This window comes from Myxine glutinosa, chromosome 13 (assembly GCF_964187855.1).
Source record: "Myxine glutinosa chromosome 13, kmMyxGlut1.1, whole genome shotgun sequence".
Classification (NCBI taxonomy): domain Eukaryota; kingdom Metazoa; phylum Chordata; class Myxini; order Myxiniformes; family Myxinidae; genus Myxine; species Myxine glutinosa.
In genome coordinates this window covers 47,808,104-47,834,603 of record NC_136273.1, presented here as the reverse complement: position 1 = coordinate 47,834,603, position 26,500 = coordinate 47,808,104, and the positions used below count along the sequence as shown (strand labels likewise).

The window sequence follows — 26,500 nt, the reverse complement described above, 5'->3', positions numbered from 1 at the left end:
AGCCTCACGTTAAAATATTCCTGAATACACCCCGGGCGGCATGAGGGTTATCGAGGGCATTGCAGCAGCCGCACCATCAAACAAATGATGCAACCAGCAAAACTGCACATGCTGCACATGAACCACCACAAGGAGCTTCAGCATAGAATAAATGTTCCCATCAAAGCCTGCGCTGATATTGCCAACCTATGGTTGTTTATTCATACCTTACCCTTTTAAAATGCTGAGCGTAAAGCGAAGAGCAGCACGTACCATTCTAGGCTTCGGTATGACTCACCTGGGGTTTGAAGCACTGACTTCCCAGAATTAGGGCGGATGCACTAACTATTGTGCCACCGAGTCTAGTATTTGCAAATTGCTAATTTTCATTTGAACATGTTTTTATGAAACTTGGTTTGGTACAACTTGAATTGTTTGTAGAGTAGAGTGTGGAAGGAAAGCATTTTGCTTGTTTTGTGGTGTCGGGGAGGGCGTAGGCCGTAGGGTGTGGTGTTTATGGAGGCCACGCAGGTGAATTTGTCACGTGGCCTGGCATTTTTATTCAATTTCTGGATCGATGATACCCGTAGAGCACTTGGCATTTCCACGACACTGCACATGTATGTACGTGATCTGACGTCTGATTTAAAGACGATTCCTTTGCCCTAAAAGACCAAGTGCAGCAAAGCAACGCATCCCTTACGGGGAACATCTAATTTTAATGTGCCACGTGTGGCTTACGTCGTGCTCTTTGCCAGACAACTTCCCTCCCTTATCATATTTCATCATAATCGCTGTTGCTGTTAATATTTCAATTTCTCCATTTGTTTTTGTACAAGGAAACGCACCGCCCTTTTTCTGACCTGTTGTCTCCGTCGCACAACCACGACCGTAGAACCCCCAATTGTTTTTGATTTCTGAATAAAGATTGTGGGTGACTGTTGTAGAGGACGGTGGTTTACATCAATTTCTATTTATCACCTATTGTAGGAATTTTGGAGTTGACTCGGGGGTTCAGATAGTGTCCGTTTTTACCTGGGTTTGAATACAGCGCCTTGGGCATCCGCACTAAGTTTTGAGCCATCGCGCACTGTAGCAACTTGCCATTTATGGGGGTGAAGACAAGAGGGGGATGCTGTCACCAGCCAGTTCTCCTCCGAGAATTTGTTTTGGGATCCCTACTGCCGTGCGCATGTTGTATTTTTATCCCCACACTTTTTGAAAAAGAAAACTGGGAGGGGGGGGGGGGGGGGGGTATTGTAATCGGCTGTCTGTCGCACTACCTCCTCCGAAACCGTTCGGCAGAAATTCACCAAACTTGGTACTTGGTAATTATGATGACCGCGTGACAAGAAGATGCAAGAGCAGTATCAGTTTTGGCCCCGCTCTGTGTTGGGGTCAAAAGGTCAAATACCCAAAAATGCAATTAGGGGCACATTTTAAAATTAAACTTTGTATATGCAATCAACATCGGCAGATGCATTAAATATGTAACGATTTATTTATTTATTTGATCCTTGGTTCATGTCCTAAGGGGGTGCAGACTTGTGGTATCAGGGGTCAAAACAATCTTTCTTTCTTTTTAACTCTAAATTTGATATTGGGAGTTCTTGGTGGAACTTTTTGCCATCTTTCAACTTTGCTTTAGGTGGGAAGTGTGGAGATTTGTGCTTGACTTTGCTCCAGTATTTATGTTATACCAGCAGGGGCACCTGGTGTTGCCTGGTGATGTTCTAATCCTGTTGGCATTTAGAGAAATCATCGTTTTTGTCTTTAATAATAATAATAATAATAATAATTCATTTATTTTGTATAGCGCTTTTCATGAAGCCCAAAGGCGCTTTGACAGAGTGCAAAACATAATGCATAACAAAACATGAAAACAACAATTGCAAAAAGACAAGAATCAATAGGGAAATATTTAAAGCAAAAGGAGGGAGAAGGAGAAGTGATAGTCAGGGGTTAAATGCTGTGGGTTGAATGTTGAATGCAGTGCTGAACAGGTGGGTCTTTAGTGATGTTTTGAATGTGGTGAGTGAGGAGGAGTCTCTGATGGTGTGAGGTAGTGAGTTCCAGAGGGTGGGAGCAGCGATGGAGAAGGCCCTGTCCCCCCAGGATCTGAATTTGGTCCGGATGGGGGGGGGGGGTCAGGAGGTTGGTACCAGCAGAGTGGAGATTGCGGGTGGGAGTGTGTCTGGAGAGGTCAGCCAGGTAGGATGGGGCCAGGTTATGGAGGGCTTTGTAGGTCAAGAGGAGGATTTTGTACTGGATTCTCTGGGAGATGGGGAGCCAGTGAAGCTTGTAAAGGACGGGGGTGATGTGGTCACGGGTCCGGGAATGGGTGAGTAGACGGGCAGCGGAGTTCTGAATGTATTGGAGTTTATTGGTGATTTTTTAGGGTGAACCATAGAGGAGGCTATTGCAGTAGTCCAGACGGGAGGTGATGAAGGCGTGGATGAGGGTTTCTGCAGCCGTGGAGGAGAGGGATGAGTGGAGACGGGCGATGTTTTTCAGATGAAAGAAGGCTGTCTTTGTGATCTGGATTGGGTGAGTTTGTGATCCCATCTGGGATTTGTGATCTGGATCTGGATCTTTATATTGAAATATCTACCCCCATCAACCCTTCCCAAGCCTACCTCTCTTCAAACTTCCAGGTTGTCCTTACTGAGTGTTTGCTTCTTTATCCTTCTTCTCCACCCCATGCATCCTCGCCTCGCTCTCATCCTTAGCCACAGCACTTATTTGTCCAAGTCTGCTTCGATTTTGTCCTTCATGCCTGCTGTTGGTGTGGTTTCCCCCTCTCTCTATTGTTCGTTTGTTATGTTTTGTCCTGATCCATTCAGTTTACTCGTATTAGCTCTTCCACGAGCCTTGACTTTGTATTATACCGAAAGAAAATTGGGTTATATTAATGTTGCATTATGTGCATGTAATCTCCTTTGTGCAGGTACCGTGACCATAAAGATCCTGGCAGGTGACTAGATAGTCAAATCATTTTAAAATGGAATGTGGATACAACGATTATAGTGGGCCAAATGGTCTTTCTCTCTGGAAAGTATTTTTCATTTAATTTTGAGAAATGAACAGAAAACACCCAGGGTTTTATACCATCGTGAAGACGAGCCACAAACATGTTTATTTCTAAGGATTATTCGGAAATTCGTGGCTGTTTCGTGAGTGATTAAACACTTGTTTCTTTCTCCATTGACTTCGTGTGGGTTTGATTCGTCTGGCAGTTTACCTTTGCCAACTCACACTTGGAAAGTGTAGCGAGTATGCCAAACACCCCTTAACTTGAGAGGCCTTGGACTGAAATAGGCTAAATGTGGTGGGGTGGAGAAGGGTAAGGGTGGAGAGGGAGTTTTGAATGCATTCCTCAACCAATGCTTCCAATCCCCAACCCAACCCTGATCTCTCCTCGCTCTCCTTTTGCCCCATGGGGAGGACCTCTGTGTGGCTGTATGGACTTTGTGCTTGAGCTGCAAGCTGACGTGTTTTGTTGCACGCATTCACGTTTAACCCTTTCCCTCAGTTATTACTGCAATGACACTTGCTATACTAATTACCTCTGCCAATGAAGGTGGATGGGAGGTTGTGTTTTCTCCCCTGCCTGTTTGTTTGTGAACAGAATATCTCAAAGTTGTGAATGGATTTGCACGAAATGTGGTGCAGAGGTTGAGTGTGTGTCAAGGATGACATGATGAGCTTTTGGTGAAGATCCAGATCTGGATCTGGGAATTTTAAGTGAATGTTCACCATTGAGTGATAGGGTCAAAAACGATATGTAGCTTGACATTCCAAAAAGTTATGGATGACTTGTGACAAAACTGGGTGGATTCGTTGGGTAAGTGACGACAACAAGCCGATTGGCTTTTGGTTCAGATCTGGCCTATCGGTGGGATACAAAACGTAAACTGTTCAGCCTGGCGGAAGCGTGCTTTCTACCGTGTGCCGTTCTCGTTCATAATGTTTTTATTTTACATCAAGTTTGCATAACCGTTTTGGAAATCAATGTCTCTGCTCGATTAGACTGGCCTGTTAAGGTTCATTATAAAACAAGTAAAATAAGCTGCTGAATCTAATGTTTATTTGCAGACGTTTGATTAAATAATCAAAACAAAAGAAAAGCCATTCTTGTTTCTGGCAGGATTCTTTCCATTTGGACAGAGCTCAATTTTCTGTATGCATTTTGTTTATTTTAATTTTTTGTTTGGTTTGGTGGAGAGGTTTTTAAACTGAATGGAGAAAGATATAAACTTGGCACGATAAAGGCGGTTTTATTGTGTTCAACTGCACTCAAAGTTGCTGCAAAAAGTTTCAAGGCATCTCAGTTTCCTCTTCCTCTTCTTTCCGGGCATCTTGCTGTAACTTTTGAGTTGTTGTTGAGCTCACCTGACAGATGCAAAATTTTATTGACATTTCTGCTAATTTTCCACACGAGCAGCATTCCACCATCTTTGCTTGTTTGAACACTATGTGGCCGGATCTTCAGGTGTGTTTGCACAACTTTATGCTTGGTGATGTAATCTAACACTTTGTTGGTTGCTTCACCATGTTGAATGTATCCTTATCTGTGATGGTTGGTGCATGGAAAAGCTTCCATGCATTATGGGGGAAAAAAAACAAACATTTGGAGGTTGATTTTGAGACAAACAAAAGATCCTTTCAGCTCCAAGTCCAGCAATAGATTAGGCCTTAACTTGCCCTGGGACATTTCCCATCAAAAAATAATTTTTCATCACCAATCGCTTGGATTTCTACAACTAGCAACGGTACCCGCCCTATGGATGGGCCTTCAATTGGGAGGCCCAAATGAAAAGGCAAAATATCAGAAATTGAAGGCTTTTTAAATTTTAAACTATTCATATAAACATCCGTTGAATCATGTCAAACGCAAATCATCAACATCTAAACAGTACATGGAGCCAATTTTGAAAAAAGATTGAATTCTGCAAAACGGAAGCGGCCGCTGCACGTCTTTCTCAGTCGCACGTTTGTGTGTGAAGAGTGCGTGCCGAATCTAACCCGGAAGCCGGCCGCTACACGTCTTTCTCAGTCGCACGTTTGTGTGTGAAGAGTGCGTGCCGAATCTGTAACCCGGAAGCGGCCGCTACACGTCTTTCTCAGTCGCACGTTTGTGTGAAGAGTGCGTGCCGAATCTGTAACACGGAAGCGGCCGCTACACCTGTTTCTCAGTCGCTTTGCACACGCTGCCATGTTACTTCGGAGCCGCACGTTTATATAGGAAGAGTTCGTCAGGAGTCAATCTACTCTCTCCTGGTATGTAGAATAAACAGTACCGTATTTTCCGGTGTATCAACCGCGGTTTTTTACCGACAGGAAAACCTTTAAAAAGGGGGTTGCGGTTGATACACAGTAACAGAAAAATTTGTGCATTGAAAAACTGTCATATCAACGGGACGTAATCTTTATATTACTTTGCGGTTGCGGGGATACAATGATGAATGATCGTCAATTACGTTACTAAGGTAGGTTCAACGCCGATTACTGCTGCCAGTCAAAATACAAGAAAGTTTGAAGTTTGTAATATTTGATTTTTCTATGCGTGTTTGTGAAAATGTATACTTTCACTAGTCCTCTTTGAATGACAGGTCACATAGTGAATAGAATGTGCTAAATACAGACAGGATTAAGTCACAAAACAAAAGCGTCTACATGGTAAACAGGATGTTTTGCATGGGACATTATGACGTACCTATTGTCTAACCAACGCCGCGGTAAGGCCACATAAAAATAAAAAGTTGTTGAGCGTCCTTTTTTCTCAAAAGTTCGGGTAGGGAGGGAGGTTTTTATTTTTATTTTTTATATTTTTTTCCTACTTTCCATTGAGTTTTGTTGACATGGAAAAATATGAAATAAAGACTCCTTTCTCCTCAAAATGATTTTATTTCTTCATTCATCGGTTTCCATCCTGTGATCCGTGGCCGTGTCTGCAGCCAACACAAATTTGAGAAATGAGCCAAGAGTCTTTGTCACATCAGAAACTTTGCAAGCTGGTGAAACTTTCGTCATGTCAGTTTTACTGGGGCCGGCGAATACTTTGACAAAAGTACCGTGTGTATCGTCAGGCAATGGCTCCCTATCCCCATCATACTTGCCGTCTGAGAACTCTGCATAGAAGTCCGAGATTGTAACATCCAACTCGGTATTGCATGCAAACCAGTCCTTCACCGTCTTGGAAGCGCCCTCACGGGCTATTGATGCGATCACAATAGGCATTTCAAGCCGATTCTAGCACGAATCAATACAGATTTCAGCGGGAAAATCTCACACAATAGCCGCCATGAATGGCCAACGTAAAATGGGTGAAGTTGCCCGAGGCACTTGCGACGCTCTGCGCAGCACGCACTGCGCATGCAGTGCAGAACGGCGCCAAATTTGAATGTGAAAAGATCGTTTTTTATGATTTTTTTCTAAAAAAAAAAAGAAGAGGAAATTCGGGTCGGGTGTGTTTCGTAGGGTCGGGCGGGGACGATCAACAACTCTTTTTTTTTTTTTTTTTTATCTAGCCTAACCTATTGAAGTCGGCTTTGATGCTGCCGCATGGGCTGGGCGAATGTATAAAACGGAGAGGTCAACGGGGAGTTTCACCATTCGTTCTATCCTGTTCGAGCTATCAAGACCAAGATTCACCATTTGCTTCTATCCTGACCAAGACCACGAGATGGCACCGCAATCATTCGCAGCAGCTTTCAAGCTCCATGCCTGCAGGTTTGCAGAAGAGTTTAGTAATCGGGCGGCCGGCCGACACTTCGGAATCGACGAGTCCATCATTAGACGCTGGCGGACTAACAAGCAGATGCTGGAGACGATGCCGAAGAAGAAGGCGATGAGGGCCAAAGCAGCCCAGTGGCCGGCCTTGGAGGAGAGACTGCTAATGTGGGTGAGAGAGAAGCGAGCCGAGAGACACGCCATCGCGACACTAGCGTTGCGACTCCAGGCCCGACTCATCGCCAGGGAAACTGGGGTCGATGACTTCACGGCCAGTACGTCTTGGGCGTACAGGTTCATGGGTCGTCATGGCCTTTTCATTCGCCGGTGAACCCACATCGCACAGAGTCTCCCTGATGACATAGCAGAGAAGACTGCTAATTTTCAGAAGTTCGTGATCAAGTTCCGCAAGCAGCACGACTATCCCCTAAGCCGCATCGGCAACGCAGATCAGACGCCGCTGACCTTCGATGTGCCTCGAGGGACCACCATCTCGGCCATAGGTGACAAGTCGGTGTCCATCACTACAACGGGTCATGAGAAAGATCGTTTTATGGTTATGCTAGCGTGCACTGCTGATGGGGGAAAGCTGCCGCCGTATATCATCTTCAAGAGGAAGACGCTACCAAAGGATAAATTTCCTCCGGGTGTAATCGTTCATGCCCAGGCCAAGGGGTGGATGGACCAAGCGCTGGTAGATGACTGGCTCCGCGTCGTGTGGGGGAGACGAGTTGGTGGGCTTCCGCGGCGACGGAGCATGCTCGTCCTCGACGCCTTCCGTTGTCACAAGACAGAGGAGACCAAATCAACGCTGAGGGGGCTCAACACTGATCTGGTGATGATCCCGGGTGGCATGACGTCGCTGCTGCAGCCGCTAGACGTTTCAGTCAACAAGCCGTTCAAAGACGGTCTGCGGCGCTGTTGGTCGGAGTGGATGCTGTTGGGGGACAAGACCTCCACCAAGACTGGGACGATGAGGAAGGTGGACCTCCCAACGATCTGTAGCTGGATACTGAAGGTCTGGGAGGAGTTGCCGGCAGCCATCATTGAGCGGGCCTTCCTCAAGTGCTGCATATCTAATGCCCTTGATGGCACTCAAGATGACATCATCTGGGAGGATGAAGTGGCAGTGACCGACGATGGAGAAGAGAATAACGACGACGATGATCTCGCCTACCCAGACTCGGATGATCTTCGTAATGTCTTCCCTGAAGAAATAGATGACGAGGACCTCTTCGGATTTTAGAGCCTAAACCCAACAGCCCTTTTCCGACGATGGAGAAGAGGATAACGACGACTAGGATCTCGCCTACCCCGACTCGGATTGGACTGAAGAAACGGATGACGAGGACTTCTTCGGATTTTAGAGACTAAACCCATCGGCCCTTTTCAGGGCCCCACATTGGCAAGAGCCAAAACCCAACGGCCCTTTTCAGGGCCCCACATTGGCAAGAAAGAATAATTATAATATTTTAAAAAATTCTTTCAACTCATTTCATGTATTTTCACTCTTTCTCTGTCTTCAGTTTCTCTTTCCTTTCATCATATTTCGCTTTCCATTTTATTTATTTATTCTCTTCTCTTTTTTAAATTTCCTGATTTTTTTTTTCCCTCGAAAATCAGATTTTTTTTTTTTTTAATTCGAAAATCGGGGGTGCGGTTGATACACAGGTGCGGTTGATACACCGGAAAATACGGTATTTGCAGAATTTCAACAAAAGCCACATCACTTCATATCGGTAAATATTATTCCATCGTGTCTGGAAAACCTGGAAAAACTGGAAAATTGGAAAAATTGGAAAAACATTATAGCCTATTTTACTCCCAGGGTTCCAGGAATACCCACCCAAAATATCGTTGCGATTGGTTGAACCGTTTTTGCGGTACCTTCGAACGGACGGACGGACATTTGGTGAATTGTAGTGAGATTAGGCTAACTTATGGACTTTCTAAAAGAACCAAAAAGGTGCACCTTTCAGGTTTTCAGAGTTTAATGGAATTTTGAGCTTGTTTCCCTTTGTAGTCGAGGATGGGTGTTCAAATGAAATGTGCAAACTACCTGAGGAGTTTGTTTATCATCAACAATAATCAGATGTCAGTGTCCAAGAAGACCAAGTTTATGCTATCTGTAGTTTATGCAGGAATTAGTAATATGTTCAGTTTTCCTGCAAGATGCCATGGGGTCTTTAGCATCCATCAACAAGTAGTTCTGGCAGATGTGTTCTCTGACGTATGATGACTATTATGAATCCTGTATGTAAAACCCCAGGTTGACAGTTGATAGCTGAGCAGACATGCGACCCCAGGCTAGACAGTTGAGGCACGTGTGCATCCCTCTAAGCTACCACAAGTTGAATATCTTGCTGAAAACTATTGGCCTGAATGTTTATTTTGCAATTTACAACCATGGTAAAAATAATTTCCAGAAATTGAGGAACTAGCAGAAGCTTGTGGTAAAAAAAAAAATCCTCAATAGTAAAACAAACTGCTTGCTCTTGCACTAGTTTGAAGAGCTCGAAAATGTGGGTTCTAAAAGTTTCACTATCTACACTTCATATGCGTGAAGATGCAATCTCGGTAACAACTGTTTTATATTATAATTTTCCTGTAGGTTAGGATTAACTTGAAGCAACTTTTAACTTTTTGTTTTCTCTCCGAAGTATTTCCGTGTTTCAGGTCCAGACACACAGCATTAACTGTATATTACATATATTACATATACAGCTATATTATATATATATATATATATATATATATATATATATATATATATATATATATATATATATATATACATACATACAACGATTATATATACTATGTTACAACAAGTACAAAAAGTTTTAATTAAAACAAAAGCCGCGTCGATGTTACACAATACCTAGATGCAGCTGTGCCTATAACGTCGATGTTATAGGCACAGGACATGCCTATTGATTCGATTACTTGATGTTATTTTTGTGCAAAGTGAAAATATATCTCGGCAATTTCCCGTGTGTGGCGACGAATTTTTAATATATCTCGGCATTTTCCCGTCTGTTATTTCAGGCGGTGTATGACTGACCATGCCGCGATTTAAAAAAATATATATCTCGGCAATTTTCCGTGTGTGGCGACACGTGAACGAAGCTATGCTCCTCTCTCCACATTATTGTGACGACGTATAAATTAAATATTTCATCGTGACGATTGTCATCAAATGGACGAATTTTTAATATATCTCGGCATTTTCCCGTCTTATTTCGGGCGGTGTATGACTGACCATGCCGTGATTTAAAAAAAAAAAATCTCAATGGACTTGAAGTTACAGGCCTTTGAGAATTCATTTCGTTCTATAAAGGGCAACTTTCATCGGATTTTCTTCCCGTATTTTTAAACCGAGTCTAAAACTATGTTAGCGACTGTGAAAAATGAAATTATATATCGAATTTGATTTGAAATAAAACTGTGTGAGAGAGGAAGACACCATGGGCCTACAAAACAGGCCTCAAAGCTATGCGAGTTAATAAAATGGTGGATATTTGTTTATATGAAGCCTCTCCCAAAATGGGTGGAGCTATGGTTCCCAGAATGGGTGGAGCTTTGAGGTTTTGTCTTCTCTGCAAGAACTACAACAAGAACAACAACAACAACAGCAGAGGGCACTCTATGACCAGCGTCTGCGACGTGGCTAAAAAGAAGAATACGTTTAATTATGGGAACTACAGACGCATCAGCTTCCTGAGTCGCACAGAGGAAAATCTTAACTCTTATTCAAAGAAGAATGATGAAGAAATCAGAAGAAATACTTGACGAAGCACAAGCTAGATTTTGCCCAGGAAAATCACCAGTTGATCAATTATTCACATGAATACACATAGAAAAACACCTGGAAATGACCAGGGATGTACATTGCTGTTATATCGACTTTGAAAAAGCATTTGACTCTTTGTGGCAAGATGGCCTCTGAACGGCAGTTAAATTATTCGGCTTCCCTATTAAAATCACCAAGCTACTTCAAGCACTCTACAGCAAGTGAAAGAGCACACACAGTAAGAGTAAATCGAGATCTGACTCATTGGTTCAGCATGACGGTTTGGGTCTGTCAGGGATGTGTGATGTCACCCAGCTCTTCAACTTGTTGCTTGAACGCCTAATGCTGCACACAATACATGATATGCCGCAAGGAGTTAACATCCAAGGAAACGTTATAAAAGCTTACAATTCCCAGACGACATTGTCTTGCTTAGAGATGGCACAAGACCTGCAAGTCCTTGAAGATTACGTTTAGAGCAGCAATACTGGTAGTGCTCTGGGCATGAACATCAACGTCTCAAAAACAGACAAGTCATCAGTAGGCGCCACCCAAATCAAATTATGGGGGTTATACTCCCCCCTCCACCCACCACATTTAGTCGATTTCAGTCCGAGACCCCCTTTCCAGATTTTCACCTTTTGTTGCCCTGTAGCCTGGAATTAAATTGCATTAAATCAGACTTTTCCACCTTTATTTTCATATTGTAACCCACAACTTCCAAGTGAAAAACAAATTCTATAAATTTCAGAAAATTAATTAAAAATACAAAGCTAGAATATCTTGGTTGGATAAGTGTCCACCCCACTTATAATAGCAATTGTAAATTAGCTCAGGTGTAACCAATCACCTTCAAAATCACACACCAGGTTAATTGGCCTCCACCTGTGTTAAATTGTAGTGATTCTGATTATTTCAGCATAAAATCAGTTGTTCCTGTAGGTTTCCTCTGCTGGGTCAGGCATGTCACAGCAAATACTCAACCATGAGCAACAATGAGCTTTCAAAACACCTCCGGGATAAAGTTGTGGAAAGGCACAGATCAGGAGACTAGTATAAAAATATTTCAAAGGCCTTGAGTCTTGGAGCATAGTCAAGACGGTCATTACGAAGTGGAAGGCATATGGTACCACCAAGACCCTGCCTAGATCAGACCGTCCCTCCAAACTGGATGACCAAGCAAGGAGGAGACTGATTAGCGAGGCCACCAAGAGGCTAATAGGAACTTTGAAAGAGCTACAGGCCTTTATGGCAAAGACTGGTCACTGTGTGCATGTGAACATTATCCCAATCACTTCACAAGTCTGGCCTGTATGGTAGGGTGGCAAGAAGGAAGCCATTACTAAAAAAAGACCACCTTGAGTCGTGTTTGAAGTATGCAAAAAAAACACTCCAGAGCAAACCCAACATAGCACATCACCGAAAGAACATCTGCAATGTGAAGCATGTTGGTGATATATACACACATATACACACACGCAGTAGCAGCTGGTGTTGCCCAGTAATGTTATAATCCTGCTGGTATTTTGAAGAAAACGATTATATTTTTTAATTTAATTTTTTTTTTTCTATTTTTTTGTGGGTGCCTAAAACCCTCCCCGACCTACACCCAATCGGAACAATTTATATTTAATGTTATATTACACACACACACTAATCGGGGATAAATTAATATTACCTTTCATATAGCTACAAAGGCTCAGGCACCATAGAGCGATTTATTAAAAATATATAAAATACATTGGTGTGTGTGTATGTACATATTGTACAGTGTATTCAGGCCCCTTCACTTTTTTCACATTTTGTTATGTTTCAGCCTTATGCTGAAATCGTTTAAATTCATTTTTTCCCCTCATCAATCTACACTCAATACCCCATAATGACAAAGAGAAAACAGAATTTTAGAAAATTTTGCAAATTTATTCAAAAGAAAAAACTGAAATATCACATTGACATAAGTATTCATACCCTTTGCTATGACACTTGAAATTGAGCTCAGGTGCCTCCCATTTCCCTTGATCATCTTTGAGATGTTTCTACACCTTGATTGGAGTCCACCTGTGGTAAATTCAATTGATTGGACATGATTTGGAAAGGCACACACCTGTCTATACAAGTTCTCACAGCTGACGATGCATATCAGAGCAAAAACCAAGCCATGAGGTCGAAGGAACTGCCTGCAGAGCTCAGACAGAATTGTGTCGAGGCACAGATCTGCGGAAGCCTAGAAAAAAAAATTCTGCTGCATTGAAGGTTCCCAAGAGCACAGTGGCCTCCATAATTCTTAAATGGTAGAAGTTTGGAACAACCAGGACTCTTCCGAGAGCTGGCCGCCCGGCCAAACTGAGCAATCGTGGGGAAAAGGGCCTTGGTAAGAAAGGTGACCAAGAACCCGATGGTCACTCTGGCTGAGCTCCAGAGATCCTGTGTGGAGATGGGAGAAACTTCCAGAAGGACAACCATCACTGCAACACTCCACCGATCTGGGCTTTATGGCAGAGTGGCAAGACGGAAGCCTGTCAGTGAAAGACACATGAAAGCCCACCTGGAGTTTGCAAAAAAGCACCTAAAGGACTCTCAGACTGTGAGAAACAAGATTCTGTGGTCTGATGAAACCAAGATGGAACTGTTTGGCCTGACCCGTCTGGGTCAGGTTATTTCCAATCATTTCGTTCAACAATGAGAACAGCATTATGTCCACATTGTCTGCTGTTGGTGCTCCCTCGGAGAAGGCAATGATGTCACGTGCACCACGTATGCTTACACGGACCTCGTCCATGGAAATAGCGATGACATTGCAATGGGTGCTTGGAAGTGATAATAATCGAGACTGATTTGGGTGACCTTTAAACACCATAACCCTTGAACCACTCCAACCCTTCTCGGGAGTTTGTTGGTGGTTACTGATTACCGTGCCATCACATTGGCCAAAGACCCAGTCCAGAAATATTCAATTCGGTCAAATGTCGGAGTCTTTTTATTGCAAGTCAGTTGCACATTACTATCTTTTTCCACCACTTGCCAACCTTTAATATGCATTGCCAATGTTTCTCAACAATTGCAAACGCACCGGAGATTTTATTTGTGGAACTGTCTGATGGGGATAAACAGATTCAAACCTCAATATTAAAACACCGTTTAATAACATGACCGTGTGGCTCTTGAATTGCTTAAAGGGAATTATTTAACCAGAAAAAAATCCCATTAAACAGGGGGCAAAGCTCGTCATGTTTGAGTTCTGTAATGAGAAATGTAAAGATCATTGAGGGTCGAGTCCATGATTTTGTCTTTTTCAAGTCATTTGTATTCGATGCACAGCTATTTATCCTTGCACAGCTATCCACATGTGTGCTCCTTCCTCGAATTTCTTGCCATAAACTTAGCCTGCTGGGAATGCCATTTCCTGAACTGGAAATATTTTCCATTTTTTTATGGGGGAAGAAAGGGAGTGGGTGGTTTGGGTTGGGTTTGGGGTGGAGTTTCATTTTATACCTTTAACTTTCCTCGGTCTTGTTGCCGAAATGAAGACTTGGAGTAAAATCAAAATTTGACTTGCAATTAACTTTGAATTTTGAGAAAATGAATGTAGAATAATATGCTGATGCACGTTTAGTGTTTCAACCCCATATGACACGCATTGCCAGCTTTAGATGAAATAAATAGAGGCCCATACTCTGCAGAGCTTTGGACATATCACAACTATTTTGGAGGTATTTCAAGACCAGATCCAATCCTGAACTGGTTGCCTTTCTGATGCAGTATATTCCAATTTTGTGCAGGAATTTGGACGTTGTTTTGAGTTCCGGCAATAATGTGCCTCCTCCTTGTGAGACCATGCGATCTTAAACTTCCACCAACGACCTTGTTCGGCAGACAGGTCCTTATCCATGTGATTGTTGGTGCAGGCATTGATACTTTACCCTGCATGCAAAGAACCAGGATGATAGTTTATATATGGGCGACATAGCTCAAATGTGAGCATGTAGACCTCTGAGGCTATCCTGCCAAGTCATGCCGATGGGTGTGAAGGTGGTCAGACCTTTCACCCAAGACCAGGGCAAACTTGAAACGCAGGAAACGGAATCGATGTGGTCAAAAATATTGGCACCCTTGCACTTTTTTCAAATAATGCACCATTTCTTCCATAAAATTTTTGAAATTTAAATTTTTTTGGCCACGTGTATTTATTTGGTTTGCAGTGGAACAAAACAAAGCTGAAAAAGTTACTAAATATTACCTTATTCCATACAGAAAACCTAAAATGGCCCAGACAATATTATTGGCACCTTTTAGAAGTTGTTAGAGATAATTGGATTTCAAGCAGGTTCAGTCTTCGTTACTTTGGAATTGAACTCGCCTGTGGTGAGTTGCAGGTGCCTGCAATATAAAAAATCACTCATTAAACCGGTTTGATTAGAGAAAAGGAGTCATTCTGCTGTTTTGTGTCACTGTGTGTACCGCAATGAGCATGGAGAAAAGAAAGAAAATGAGAGTTGTCTGAGGAGGTCAGACACAAGGTTATAGTCAAGCATGGACAATCAAGGCTACAAGTCCATCTCCAGAGACCTTGATCTTCCTGTGTCTACAGTACGCAATGTTATCAGGAAGTTTTCAGGCCCATGGCACTGTAGCCAACCTTTCTTGACGTGGCCTCATGAGAAAACTTCATTGAAGATTGCAGCGAAGGATTGTTCGAATGGTGGAGAAAGCACCTCGATAAACTGCCAAACAGATTCAAGCTGACCTTCAGACACAAGGTACGACAGTTTCAACTTGCACCATCTGTCACCAACTCGATGAAAGGGGGTTCTATGGGAGGAGACACAGGAGGACCCCACTGCTGAGAGAGGGAGAGAGACAGAGACAGAGACAGATGTAAGAAAGCCTGACTGGAGTTTTCCAAAACACACCTGAACAATCCAAAATCCTTCTGGAGCGCAATGTGAGCGCATCTGGCATTTTAGAGCGCAATGTTCAACCCGGTGTCAGAAAGCTGGGTCTCCGTCGAAGGTCATGGGTCTTGCAACAGGTCAATAACCCCAAACACACTTCAATAAAACACCCAGGAATGGTTCAAGACAAAACTCTGGACTGTTCTGAAGTGGCCAGCAATGAGTCCAGATCTAAATCCCATTGAACACCTGTGGGGAGAACTGAAAACAGCAGTTGGGAGAAGGCACCCTTCAAATCTGGGAGAACTGGAGCAGTTTGCACAAGAAGAGTGGGCCAAACTGCCAGTAGAGAGGTGTAGGAAGCTCATTCATGGCTATAGGAAGCGCTTGACTGCAGTTATTTTGTCCAAAGTCTGTGCTACCAAATATTAAGTCGAGGGTGTTAATAATTTTGTCAATGCCATTTCTTTTTATTTTCTGATTTAAAAGGATATATTAAGTTCTGAATCAAAAACAAAGGTTCTGTAATATTAACAGTGAAATAAAGATTTGTGGAGACCAAATACTTATTTTTCGAGAAAATTGTGTTATTTGAAAAAAGTGCAAGGGCGCCAATATTTTTGGCCACGACTATAACTATGTATTAATATTTAATACAATGAAAGTATATCACACAAAAATGTGAGCTCTGTCTACTGTAATGCCATGGCTTGCAAAAGCTGTTTGAATAGCATTCAGCAAGCACTCCAACGAAATGGGTGATAAGGAATGGTTGGCTTGGCAGGCGATAGCAAGCTGATTGCTTCTGGTGGAAATGGCCTGAGGAATTTTAAAAACGGATCACAGTTACAGTGGATTGACACTGTCCCATGGAAATATGAATTAAGTAAAAAAAAAAAAAAAAAAAAAAAAAAACTAGCCCCAGAATGAGAATGACAGCCTCGCTTAATTAAATGCATATATACAGTTAGTTATAAAAGTCGCTAGAAATGGTATATTTTGTCAGATTTCACTCCAGATTTGGACATTTGTTTAGTCCACAGCATGCAATCCTCATATCCGAATCCAGATTTTGATATGCTTCAATAATTATGTAATGATAATCGATCGTGTTTCCAAGGCAAGGCACTTTTGAGTAGGCCAAAAAAATATGGTGGCTTAAGAACCCAGAAAGTGGCAGTGGGCTAACCAAGATGGCGGGACACCATATTGGTCAGCCTTTTTGGGGTTTTTTTGTTTGTTATAACACCTCGTTAATTATCTTCAACAACGGTGTTATAAACACACCCAAACACCCAGTTTTCATCATTGCAATCTGTTGGAGATCCAGTTGTATGCATGCAAAGTTTGGGGCTGCTAGGGTTCATGGTTTTGTAGTTATGGATCGGACGGATGGACAGACACGCACTGCCTTTTATTATTAGACACGCACACGCACACACACACACACACACGCACACACACACGCTAATGATGCACCACAAACTGTGATTGGTGTGACCACATTGTATTTGGATCCGCCGTGCCATCTGCCCCATGAACGCATTGTGTTGCCCTGATCAGCCACAACAAGGGCAGAAACAGTCGGCAGCTTCGCTTTTCAACTGATTGGTGACATCTTTTGACTTTGCGTTCTTGCACAGCTTTCAGCCCTTCTGGGTTTGCAGTCATGACGTCGATAATTTGAGGTGTTCGTCCAAGTTTGAAGCTAAATATATAGGCTAATGATGCACTGAGCCCATAAGGGCGAAATCTATTGGCGGCTCTGCTTTCATTTATTTGTGACCGTAAAGGTGTATATACCTGTCTTCAAAGATGTGCCACACAGATGCCATCATAGTTTGGAGGTGAAGTGTTGACATAATTAATGTGCTTCGCGTCAGTGTCGTGTCACATCTATGGTCAGTGTGATCCTTTCGTTTTATATATATATTTATTTATATATATATATATATTTATTTATATATATATATATTTATTTATATATACATTTATTTATATATTTATTTATTTATATTTACGGTATATACATTTATTTTTTACTTTATTTATATTTACGGTATATACATTTATTTTTACTTTATTTATATTTACGGTATATACATTTATTTTTACTTTATTTATATTTACGGTATATACATTTATTTTTACTTTATTTATATTTACGGTATATACATTTATTTTTACTTTATTTATATTTACGGTATATACATTTATTTTTACTTTATTTATATTTACGGTATATACATTTATTTTTACTTTATTTATATTTACGGTATATACATTTATTTTTACTTTATTTATATTTATGGTATATACATTTATTTTTACTTTATTTATATTTATGGTATATACATTTATTTTTACTTTATTTATATTTACGGTATATACATTTATTTTTACTTTATTTATATTTACGGTATATACATTTATTTTTACTTATTTACGATATATATATAATATATACTTTTAGAGATTTAACCCTTCCTGTTGCAGACATTGTATCGTAAGCAGGATCATTAGTTGAGGTTCCCACGAAATCCCTTAAATGGGAAATTCTAAAACAGGTGTGTCTTGTTAATGAGATGAGGTTTGTAAGCTTCAAAACAGTGTGTCAAACTGGGTTTTATTTCCAAATGAATATATAATCTGACTGTAAACTGTCCCAGTGCTTTGTCACACCACAGAAGGTCAACCACCAATTTGGAGTGGATTTTAAGTCGCTCCAAATGGATGTGCTATGGTGGCCTTAGGGGTGATGATGTATTGGCATCCCAGAGGTTGTGGGGTCAAATTCACCTGAAAGGCTTGGATTCTGAATCTTCTGGAACCAGAGCTTATCCCACAAGAATTACCATGTTGCAATTCGATTGCTGATTAAAACCCTCGTTGGTTCATTAATAAACTTCTTGGATGGGGCAATCCACCTGTCCCACGTGGTATTGTCAACATGAAGTGCCAATCCACACTTTCCTGTCCTCTCTATCTTACTTCTAAAGCTGTTGGTTCAACCTATTGACATCGACTGAGCTTCCAAGAATTGTAGAGATAAAAAGCTGGCTCATATTAGCTTGTAGATGTCAAACCCACCACATTGTACGCTTGGGAAAAATATCATGCTGTTGTGTGCTGCTGTGTTGGTCATATTGTCTGCTTGGATTTACCGTTTGATTCATATGACCTGCAAGAGGCATTGAATGTTGGGTTGAGAGCATGGAACAGCCATGATTGGCAAAATGGCCTTAACATAGATCTCACATACCTTGTAAGAAGCAGTTGAGAAAAGATGTGCCTGGTGTGTATTCCTGCTAATCTAATTCCTTGCTAGCGGGTATGCACCGTACTTCGCTTACACGAGTAACTTTTTTTCTTTTGTGTGCCCGACCCTTTTTTGCATTGCAGGTTCAACGACTTTCCATTGACAATACATGGTGGCTTTAACCCTTGTGGAAATTTTCATACATCCTTCCCTGCCTCTTAATTTTCTCATTTTCTTCTTCTTCATCCTATCTCAACACCTGCTCGTCCCTTGCCCCAACAACATTTGTACTTGGCTTTTCAAGGGAGTGGCAACTGCTCGATTCACAGTTGTCGATTTTACTTCCTTACACGCAAACCTTGCTTTTCACAACAACCATTCAACCCTGCTTATTCATACCCTGGAAAAAGCCTCTTTGGCAGAAAAGCCTTGAAACACTGAAGTCTTTGATAAATTGTTTCATTAGAATCATTCCTGAAGTCATCTGCCATTTTGATCCCAATTTTGCAAGTTTCGTGTTTTGCAACAGGTAAAAAAACAATTTCAAGCAAATTTATTTTACCTTTACTGGTTGAATGTCTGTCCTATTTTATGATATTTCTACTATTATTTGACTAAACTCGAGCAATCCCTGATTCCTGTCACTTTCCCATTCCCTTCTCACTCAGATTATTTTGATAAAATGGCGGTTACCAATGGATGCCTAGTGTTTGAGGACAGCTCCCTTTGGGGCTGCACCTCCGCCAAGCTCAACGCCCTGCGGAAGAGTGGACAATTTTGCGACATCCGTCTGCAGGTCGGTTTGGTCAAGATTGAGGGTCTCATCCAAATGTTGCCACCCATCCTTAAGGACGTTGGCATTGTCACCTAAGTGGCACCTTTTTTTTTCCAGTTCCGCTATCGACTCTGCGCGTCAGGGTGGGAAAGGGGGTGGGCACCTTGAGTGTCGAGACTGAAACCAGTGAGGCTCCAATCACCGGCTGACAGCCATACCACCATGCCATCTTGTCAATCGGAAATCGATCACAATTTGTCTCGCACTACAAAGCTTCCACTAATTAACCCCCGTCTGTTGATGCAGGGCTGATGCAGTGGCAAAAAGTGGGTTACCTGTGAGCACAAAAGTCCAGGCTCTCATTGCCAGCCATTCACTGAACATGCCAGTCTGGCCGGCTACCCGCCGGCTAGTCACGCCCAGGGGGGGCGAGGTGCACCTGCAGGATGGACGGCTGCGGCAGGCAGGAAAATTGGCGCAACCAAATTTCTTGCGTTTGTTCGTGCTCAGGTATGCCACACGCAGTCCAGAGATGCGCTTCCTGGGTCCACCCCATTCCGCATTATGGCCGTACTGTTTCTTGAGCAGGCAGTGGTAAGGTGTCTTGTTGCTTCAGAGTGAGGAAGAACGGAATGCCGGGGAGGTGGGGGTGTGGAGGGAAGGGGGTACATAAATTGACATTAATGGTAAACACAGCAGTTTTGCAAGTCTTAGTTGTAACATCCTACTGCCAAACATTTTTTTATTTGCATCCCTCACATGCTCGCCTTGACTTTTTTGCTGCCCCATCCCCTGTTTGTTATTTATTTATTTTCCTTCTTATTAATCTCAATTGTCTTGGACCAGGTGTGTGGCCATGATCTCTTTGCTCACCGAGCCATCCTCGCTTGCTGCAGTCCACACTTCTTTGAGATTTTCAACAATGAAGATGCTTCGCCTGCTTCTTTCGTATTCCTTGGAGATCTGAACCAAGAGGCCATTGAGGTTCTTTTGACTTATATGTACACCGCTCGGTAAGGCTGCTCGTCTGCTGTGCGGAACCTAAGCCACAATTTTTTTTTCTCCATTTGTCGGATACGTGTATATTTCTTCCCTTAATGTGCCATTGGCTTTCATCATTACAATCTTGCTTTTAGTCACATTATTACTTTTTTAAATGTTGCCTCTAAGTGGCAGTGAGGGGTGTGAAGGTTGGAGAGGAGAGTCACAGTATAACAAATTTTTGGAACAATCACTCAATGGAACACATTTGTTACAATGAGACACTTCCAATCTCAGCGAATTTCATATTGACAGAGGTAAATAGATCGTCTTGACTCTTGCTTGTCTGTAAGTGCCTCTTGTGCTCAGTTGAATGTGACTGAGTGGTGAGGACACTGTAAGAGTATCCCAGAAGTTCAAATCCAGAAAAAGGCAACGCCACTACGGATTTGGATTCTCGGCCTCTGTTGGAGAATGAGCATGTCTGTCAGGTTGTCATTACAAGCCTATCCAGCTTGCTCATAACCATCGAGGAGGAGGAGGAGATAATCTGCCATTGCCCCCTTGACTTATTCACTGCAAACTTTTGATGCATGAATCTTTTAACAACAGAAAATCGGGTTGCATTCATTTTTCTCGTTAAAAAAGGCTTCCAATTTTGGCACTGGCATTCAGAGGGTTAATTTCTTCAGGGCAAACGTGGACTGGCTCTATAATGCTGCCTAAAGGCCGGCACTGCTCACATGACCATCAACAAATAGGAATGCAATCCGACTATTAATTATCAGGCACTCAGGAAGCGAAAAGCAGGGTTGGCATTTGGTTGTGCACGCGTGGCGTGTCTGCGTTTTTAAATTGATTTTCTTGGCAACCGTTGGTCCGATTGACACGGAATTTTACCATAGGAGCGCCTCCGCCTGTATAGTAGTTTTTATTCGTAATTGTGACGTCATAGGTCACGTACTGACGCCATCTTGGAAAAACGTTACACCTCTATATCCCAAACCACCCAATGGAAAAAGTTGAAACGAGGATCATTCTCAAGTACTCCCCATGGGGAATAAGATAGGTTGATGTCATTGGTGCCTTCATTATAACATAATTTGACAAGTACAACACTTGATCAGTATGAAAATAATTTTTACTCTGCAACTGTTAGTCCGATGGACACGAAATTTGTACTATATGAGCGCCTCCTCCTGTAGAATTTTGTAATAATTATGATTGCATAGGTCACGTGGTGCAGGCGCCATCTTGGAAAAATTGCACCTCTATCTCCAAAACTGCTCCATGGGAATTTTTTTGAAACGTGGCTCATTGTAAAGAACTCCACATGGGGAATAGGTGTTAACGATGACCTCATTGGTGCCGTAATTATGACGTCATAATTTGATGGGGACAACGCTTGGTCTGATCAGTTTTTAATTTATCGAGCGTGATCTACGCAACAATTATATTGGAGAATATAAATTTATGATGTCATCACTCACTTTGTCTGGCAGCCATATTGGATTAACGAAAGGTCGTTCAAAAACAAATATCTTGGCTCACACCAAGTTGACTGTGCAGGGTAAGTATTCTATGAATACCATCTCGTTTGCAATTGGTCACTGACTTTGACACCAATACAAATTTTTATTACTGACCCTCGGCATCAAAAAGCTACGTATATCAAACAAGCAGTTTCAAATGGAGCACTTCGCTGCCAATAGAGCATTTAAATTGCATCAGATGTGGCAAAAAAATGCGAAATGTTTTATCCCAGCTTGACGGTTCGATGACAGAAGATTCCATTTGCATTTTGCCGCCTTCATCCCTACACAGTTTAGAATCCCGTGCGGGCACCAGCAACTATCTAGTATATTGAAATATTTTCTTGCATTTATGAAAAATTTGGGCTGTACTTGTGTGTGACTGCTCGTTCTGCATTCACTTAGCTCATCAAATTTGCATTAAGGCTCATAAACAATCTTCAGTTAGTTTCCCTACTTAAGTACATCGAGAATACTCCTTCGCGTCCACGGTCCATGCTATAATTATACAATCCTACCTTTACTATGGGATTCTTTCATCTACCCCCATAAACGTAACACTATATATATATATATATATATATATATATATATATATATATATATATATATATATATAAGAGCTGTGTGTCTGTGCGGCATCATTTTTCTCAGAGATGGCTGAACGTATCTTCATCAAACTTTCAGAGGTTCATCAGTGAGTGCCTGGGAGTGTTTTAGGGCAAAAAAAAAAAAAATGTTTTTTTTGGGGGGATTTAAAAAAAATCTCTCTGTAGTGCCGAAGCCTTTTTGTTTCATGACAGTTATATACAAGTATACATTCGCATAAATAAATACAAAACGATTACCAGGCATTTGAACACAAATCAAACTATACCGGAAGCGGTGGAACTTTGTGGTAAGGCTTCTTCTTCTTGAACATCATCATACTTAACTCGTGATCAACGGTACATTCACCAGCATATATTCAACGAAAAGGTAAAATGATTTGACATTTGTGATGGATTCTGATTTGGATGTAATTGCTTTTCCATTATATTTGCCCTCATTTCAAATATGTTAATGTTTCTTTTTGACATGAGCAATGCCGGGTACTCCAGCTATAAATGCCTATATACTTTACTCGGGGTACAAGTACAACTTTGTTTGGGGGTAACATAGGCTAGGTGGCCGCGGCCTCATGCGGGGGTGTGGGAGAATGGGAGAGGGGCGTCAATTCTCTATGTAAATGTGTACTGTGTAGCGCCACCTGGTGATGGTGGCAGAGGGTATTACAATTTCCTTTTTTACCTGGGCAACACTGAGGTTAAAGTACTCTTTGTACGGGTAAAAAAAAATTCCTCCATCCCTTCTCCCCTCCCTCCCCCAAAACGCAGGGGCCTGTCAAAGCCACCCCCCCCCCCAAAGGATGTATATGTGGTATATCTCTCCTGGCCCTCTCCCCTCCCCTCACCCTTCCACTTCCTCCACTCCCTTCCTCACCCCTCCTTCTGCCTCCCCCCCAGCAGCTCCGGTTACTCCTGCTAGTACAGAATTTTTTTTCAAGAATTCGAATTTTTTCACACTAGCCCCACGCAGGAATTTACTTCCTGTTTCTTAAATATACAACAAACAACAACAACAGGCATTTTAAGGCCATTTTCCCTGCAAGTGTGGGGGTTAGCCTTGCGGTCCCCATGACTATCTTCTCCATTTTGCCCTATTTTCTGCATCTCCCCTTGTTAACCCCCTTGCCCGCATTTCTTTTGACCATCTTTAGCCAAGTCTTTCTCGGTCTTCCCCGTCCTCTACTTCCTTCTACATTCATTTCCATCACTCTTCTCAACCAGTCACTTTCATCCTTCCTCAACACATGACCAAACCATCTCAAACTGTTTCTCTTCACAGCATCCATCACAGGCATTATTCACATCATCTTTCGCAATTCATCATTTGTCTTTCTCTCTCTCAACGATACTCCACACATCCACCGAACCATTCGCATTTCCACTCTTTCCAGCCTTCGTTGCTGCTCCACATTCATTACCCATGTCTCGCTCCCATAAATCATAACACTTCTCACACATGCAGCAAACACCTTTCCCTTCAGCTTCAACGACACTCCCCTCCTCCTCAGCACGCCACTCAGTTCCCGAAACTTCTTCCCTGAACATCTCACTCCAGCAACCGTTGCCGAGTCTGATCCACCTTCTCCATTCAGCATGTCTCCTCGGTAACAAAATGTTTTCACACCTTCCAGCTTCACGCCGTCTCCAAGATCCACCTCAACATTTCCTCCATCTGCAGCTCCCTCTGTGCACATCTTACACTTGAATGTAGCTGCCACACTGGTTAATGACCCTCTCAAACCACTACATTTTTGATGAACCCACTCAGCGCACAGCGCACATTGTACATTGAATGGAATTCACTCCGACACCCTTCCTGTACACAGCACACAGCCACTTCCCATTTCTTTCCACCTCACCACATGCTTTACCACTTGCCATCACCTTCGTTTTTCCAATATTCACCTTCAGACCTTTTGTCTCCATACATTCCTTCCACTTGATCATCTTCTCCTTCAGTCCATCCATACTTTCTGCAATCAACACCAGATCATCTGCAAGCAACAACTCCCACGGTAAACCCTCCTTTACGTTCCGAGCCAGCACCTCCATCACAACTACAAATAGTAGTGGACTTAGTACCGACCCCTGATGCACTCCCACCTTCACCTCAAACTCACCACTGTTCCTGTCCTTCGTTCTTACAGCTGTGCGCACTCTTTTGTACATTGCCATCACTACTCTGATCAACCATTCCTCCACTCCTAACTTCCTCAATGCCCATGTCACTACTTCACGTGGAACCCTCTTGAATGCTTTCTCCAGATCAACAAACCCCAAAAACAACTTCTTCCTCTTCTCCATGAACTTCTCCTGCAACTGCCTCACAATAAAAAGCGCGTCTGTCGTTTCTCTTCCTGGCAGAAATCCAAACTGCATTTCGTCAATCTTCACTTTCTTCCTTATCCTCCTCTCCAACACCCTTTCCAATACCTTCATTCCATGCTCCAATAACTTTATCGCTCGATACAAGCCACAGTCCAGAGGGTCACCTTTCCCCTTGCATAGAGGGACGAGGGTACTCAATTCCCAATCCACTGGAATGCGGCCTTCTTTCACCACCAGATTACAGATCTCTGTCATTCTCTTCACACCCCAACTTACCGCTGCCTTCAACATATCTCCCACAACTCCCGTCGGCCCTCCCGCTTTTCTACTCTTCATTGCTGTTATCGCTTCCTCAGCTTCCTTCTCGGTTATCTTCTTTGCCGGTTCTAAAACTGGGTTACTCTCTACGTTGCCATCCCGTTCATTCTCTGTATTCAACAGTATTTCCATATATCTCTTCCATCTTCCTTTAATTCCATCTGGGTCCACAACGATTTGTCCCACTTCATCCTTCAAGCAACTCACCCCCATTACATCACACCTCTCTTTCGGTATCTCCTTTGCAATCCTGAATACCGCTCTCTGACCTTCTTCCAATCCAAGCGTTCTCCGAACATTTTCCTACACGCCTCCTGTGCCGTTGCTCCCTCTTTCTTTGCAGCCTTCTTGGCTGCCTTATAACTTTTATGCTCTGCCTTTTCTGCCCCCATACCCTTCGCCTTCTGCCACTCCTTGAACTTCTTCCTCTTCTTGTCAATCTTCTTTCCAATTTCATCATCCCACCACCATGTTTCCGAGTGCTTCGGTGGTCCTTATGTCCATCCACATACCTCAACAACGGCTCCTAACAGACTATCTTTCATTGACATCCAACCACTTTCAAGCTCAACCGCATCATCCTCTACCCTACTCAGCCTCTTTTAATGCCCCCCTCACTGTCACCTCTTTCAACCTCCACACCTTCATTCTCGGTTGGTACTTCACCCACCGAGCTCTTCTCGCACCTTTCACCCTTGTGTCGCAGACAACCAAGTGGTGCTGTGAAACAGCCTCCTCCCCTGAGATCACCTTTGTGTCCCGGAGGTGCCCCCTATCTCGCCTATGCACCATCAGGTAGTCAACAGTTGTCGTCGACCCACCTGACGTGTATGTAACAAGCTTATTATCCCCTTTCTGGAACTGATTATTACAAATCAACAAATCAGCTCAATCAGCAAACTCCAAAATCCTTTCACCTTCTCCATTTCTCACACCATATCCGTAAGCCCCATGAACTCCCTCAAAACCGTCCATACTCCTTGCCACATGTCCATTTAGGTCTCCTCATACCACAACAACTTCCTCATTTTTCACGTTTTCCATCAGCTTCTCTGTCGCACACCAGAACTTGTCCTTCTCTTCATCGCTCCGACCAACCTGCGGAGCATATCCCGAGATGACGTTCACAAAGAGCCTTCCAATCATTTTCACCATCATCAACCTTTCACTCTCTCGTCATACTCACCACACTGTCTACAAACTCCTCAGAAAACAGGACACCAACATCATGCATGCCTTTTGGGCACCCTTGCCACACAAACTTGTATTTCTGTCCCTTCCTCACCTTCACCATTCTCACACC

General features: G+C 42.6%; 1 protein-coding gene across 6 annotated transcripts in view; it reads left to right on the top strand.

Moving 5' to 3' along the window:
- IVNS1ABP (influenza virus NS1A binding protein) overlaps positions 1-26,500 on the top strand; it is a 68,732-nt gene that overhangs the window by 19,878 nt on the left and 22,354 nt on the right. For 3 of the 6 annotated variants that reach the window (XM_078767422.1, XM_078767421.1, XM_078767420.1), the window contains 4 exons: positions 18,799-19,184; positions 19,324-19,451; positions 19,737-19,940; positions 20,277-20,443. In XM_078767422.1, coding sequence (XP_078623548.1) covers positions 20,430-20,443 — 14 coding nt within the window. In that variant the 5' untranslated portion in view covers positions 18,799-19,184; positions 19,324-19,451; positions 19,737-19,940; positions 20,277-20,429. The remainder of the gene's footprint in view (positions 1-18,798; positions 19,185-19,323; positions 19,452-19,736; positions 19,941-20,276; positions 20,444-26,500) is intronic. The other 3 variants (XM_078767419.1, XM_078767418.1, XM_068134356.2) reach the window with 1 other exon arrangement.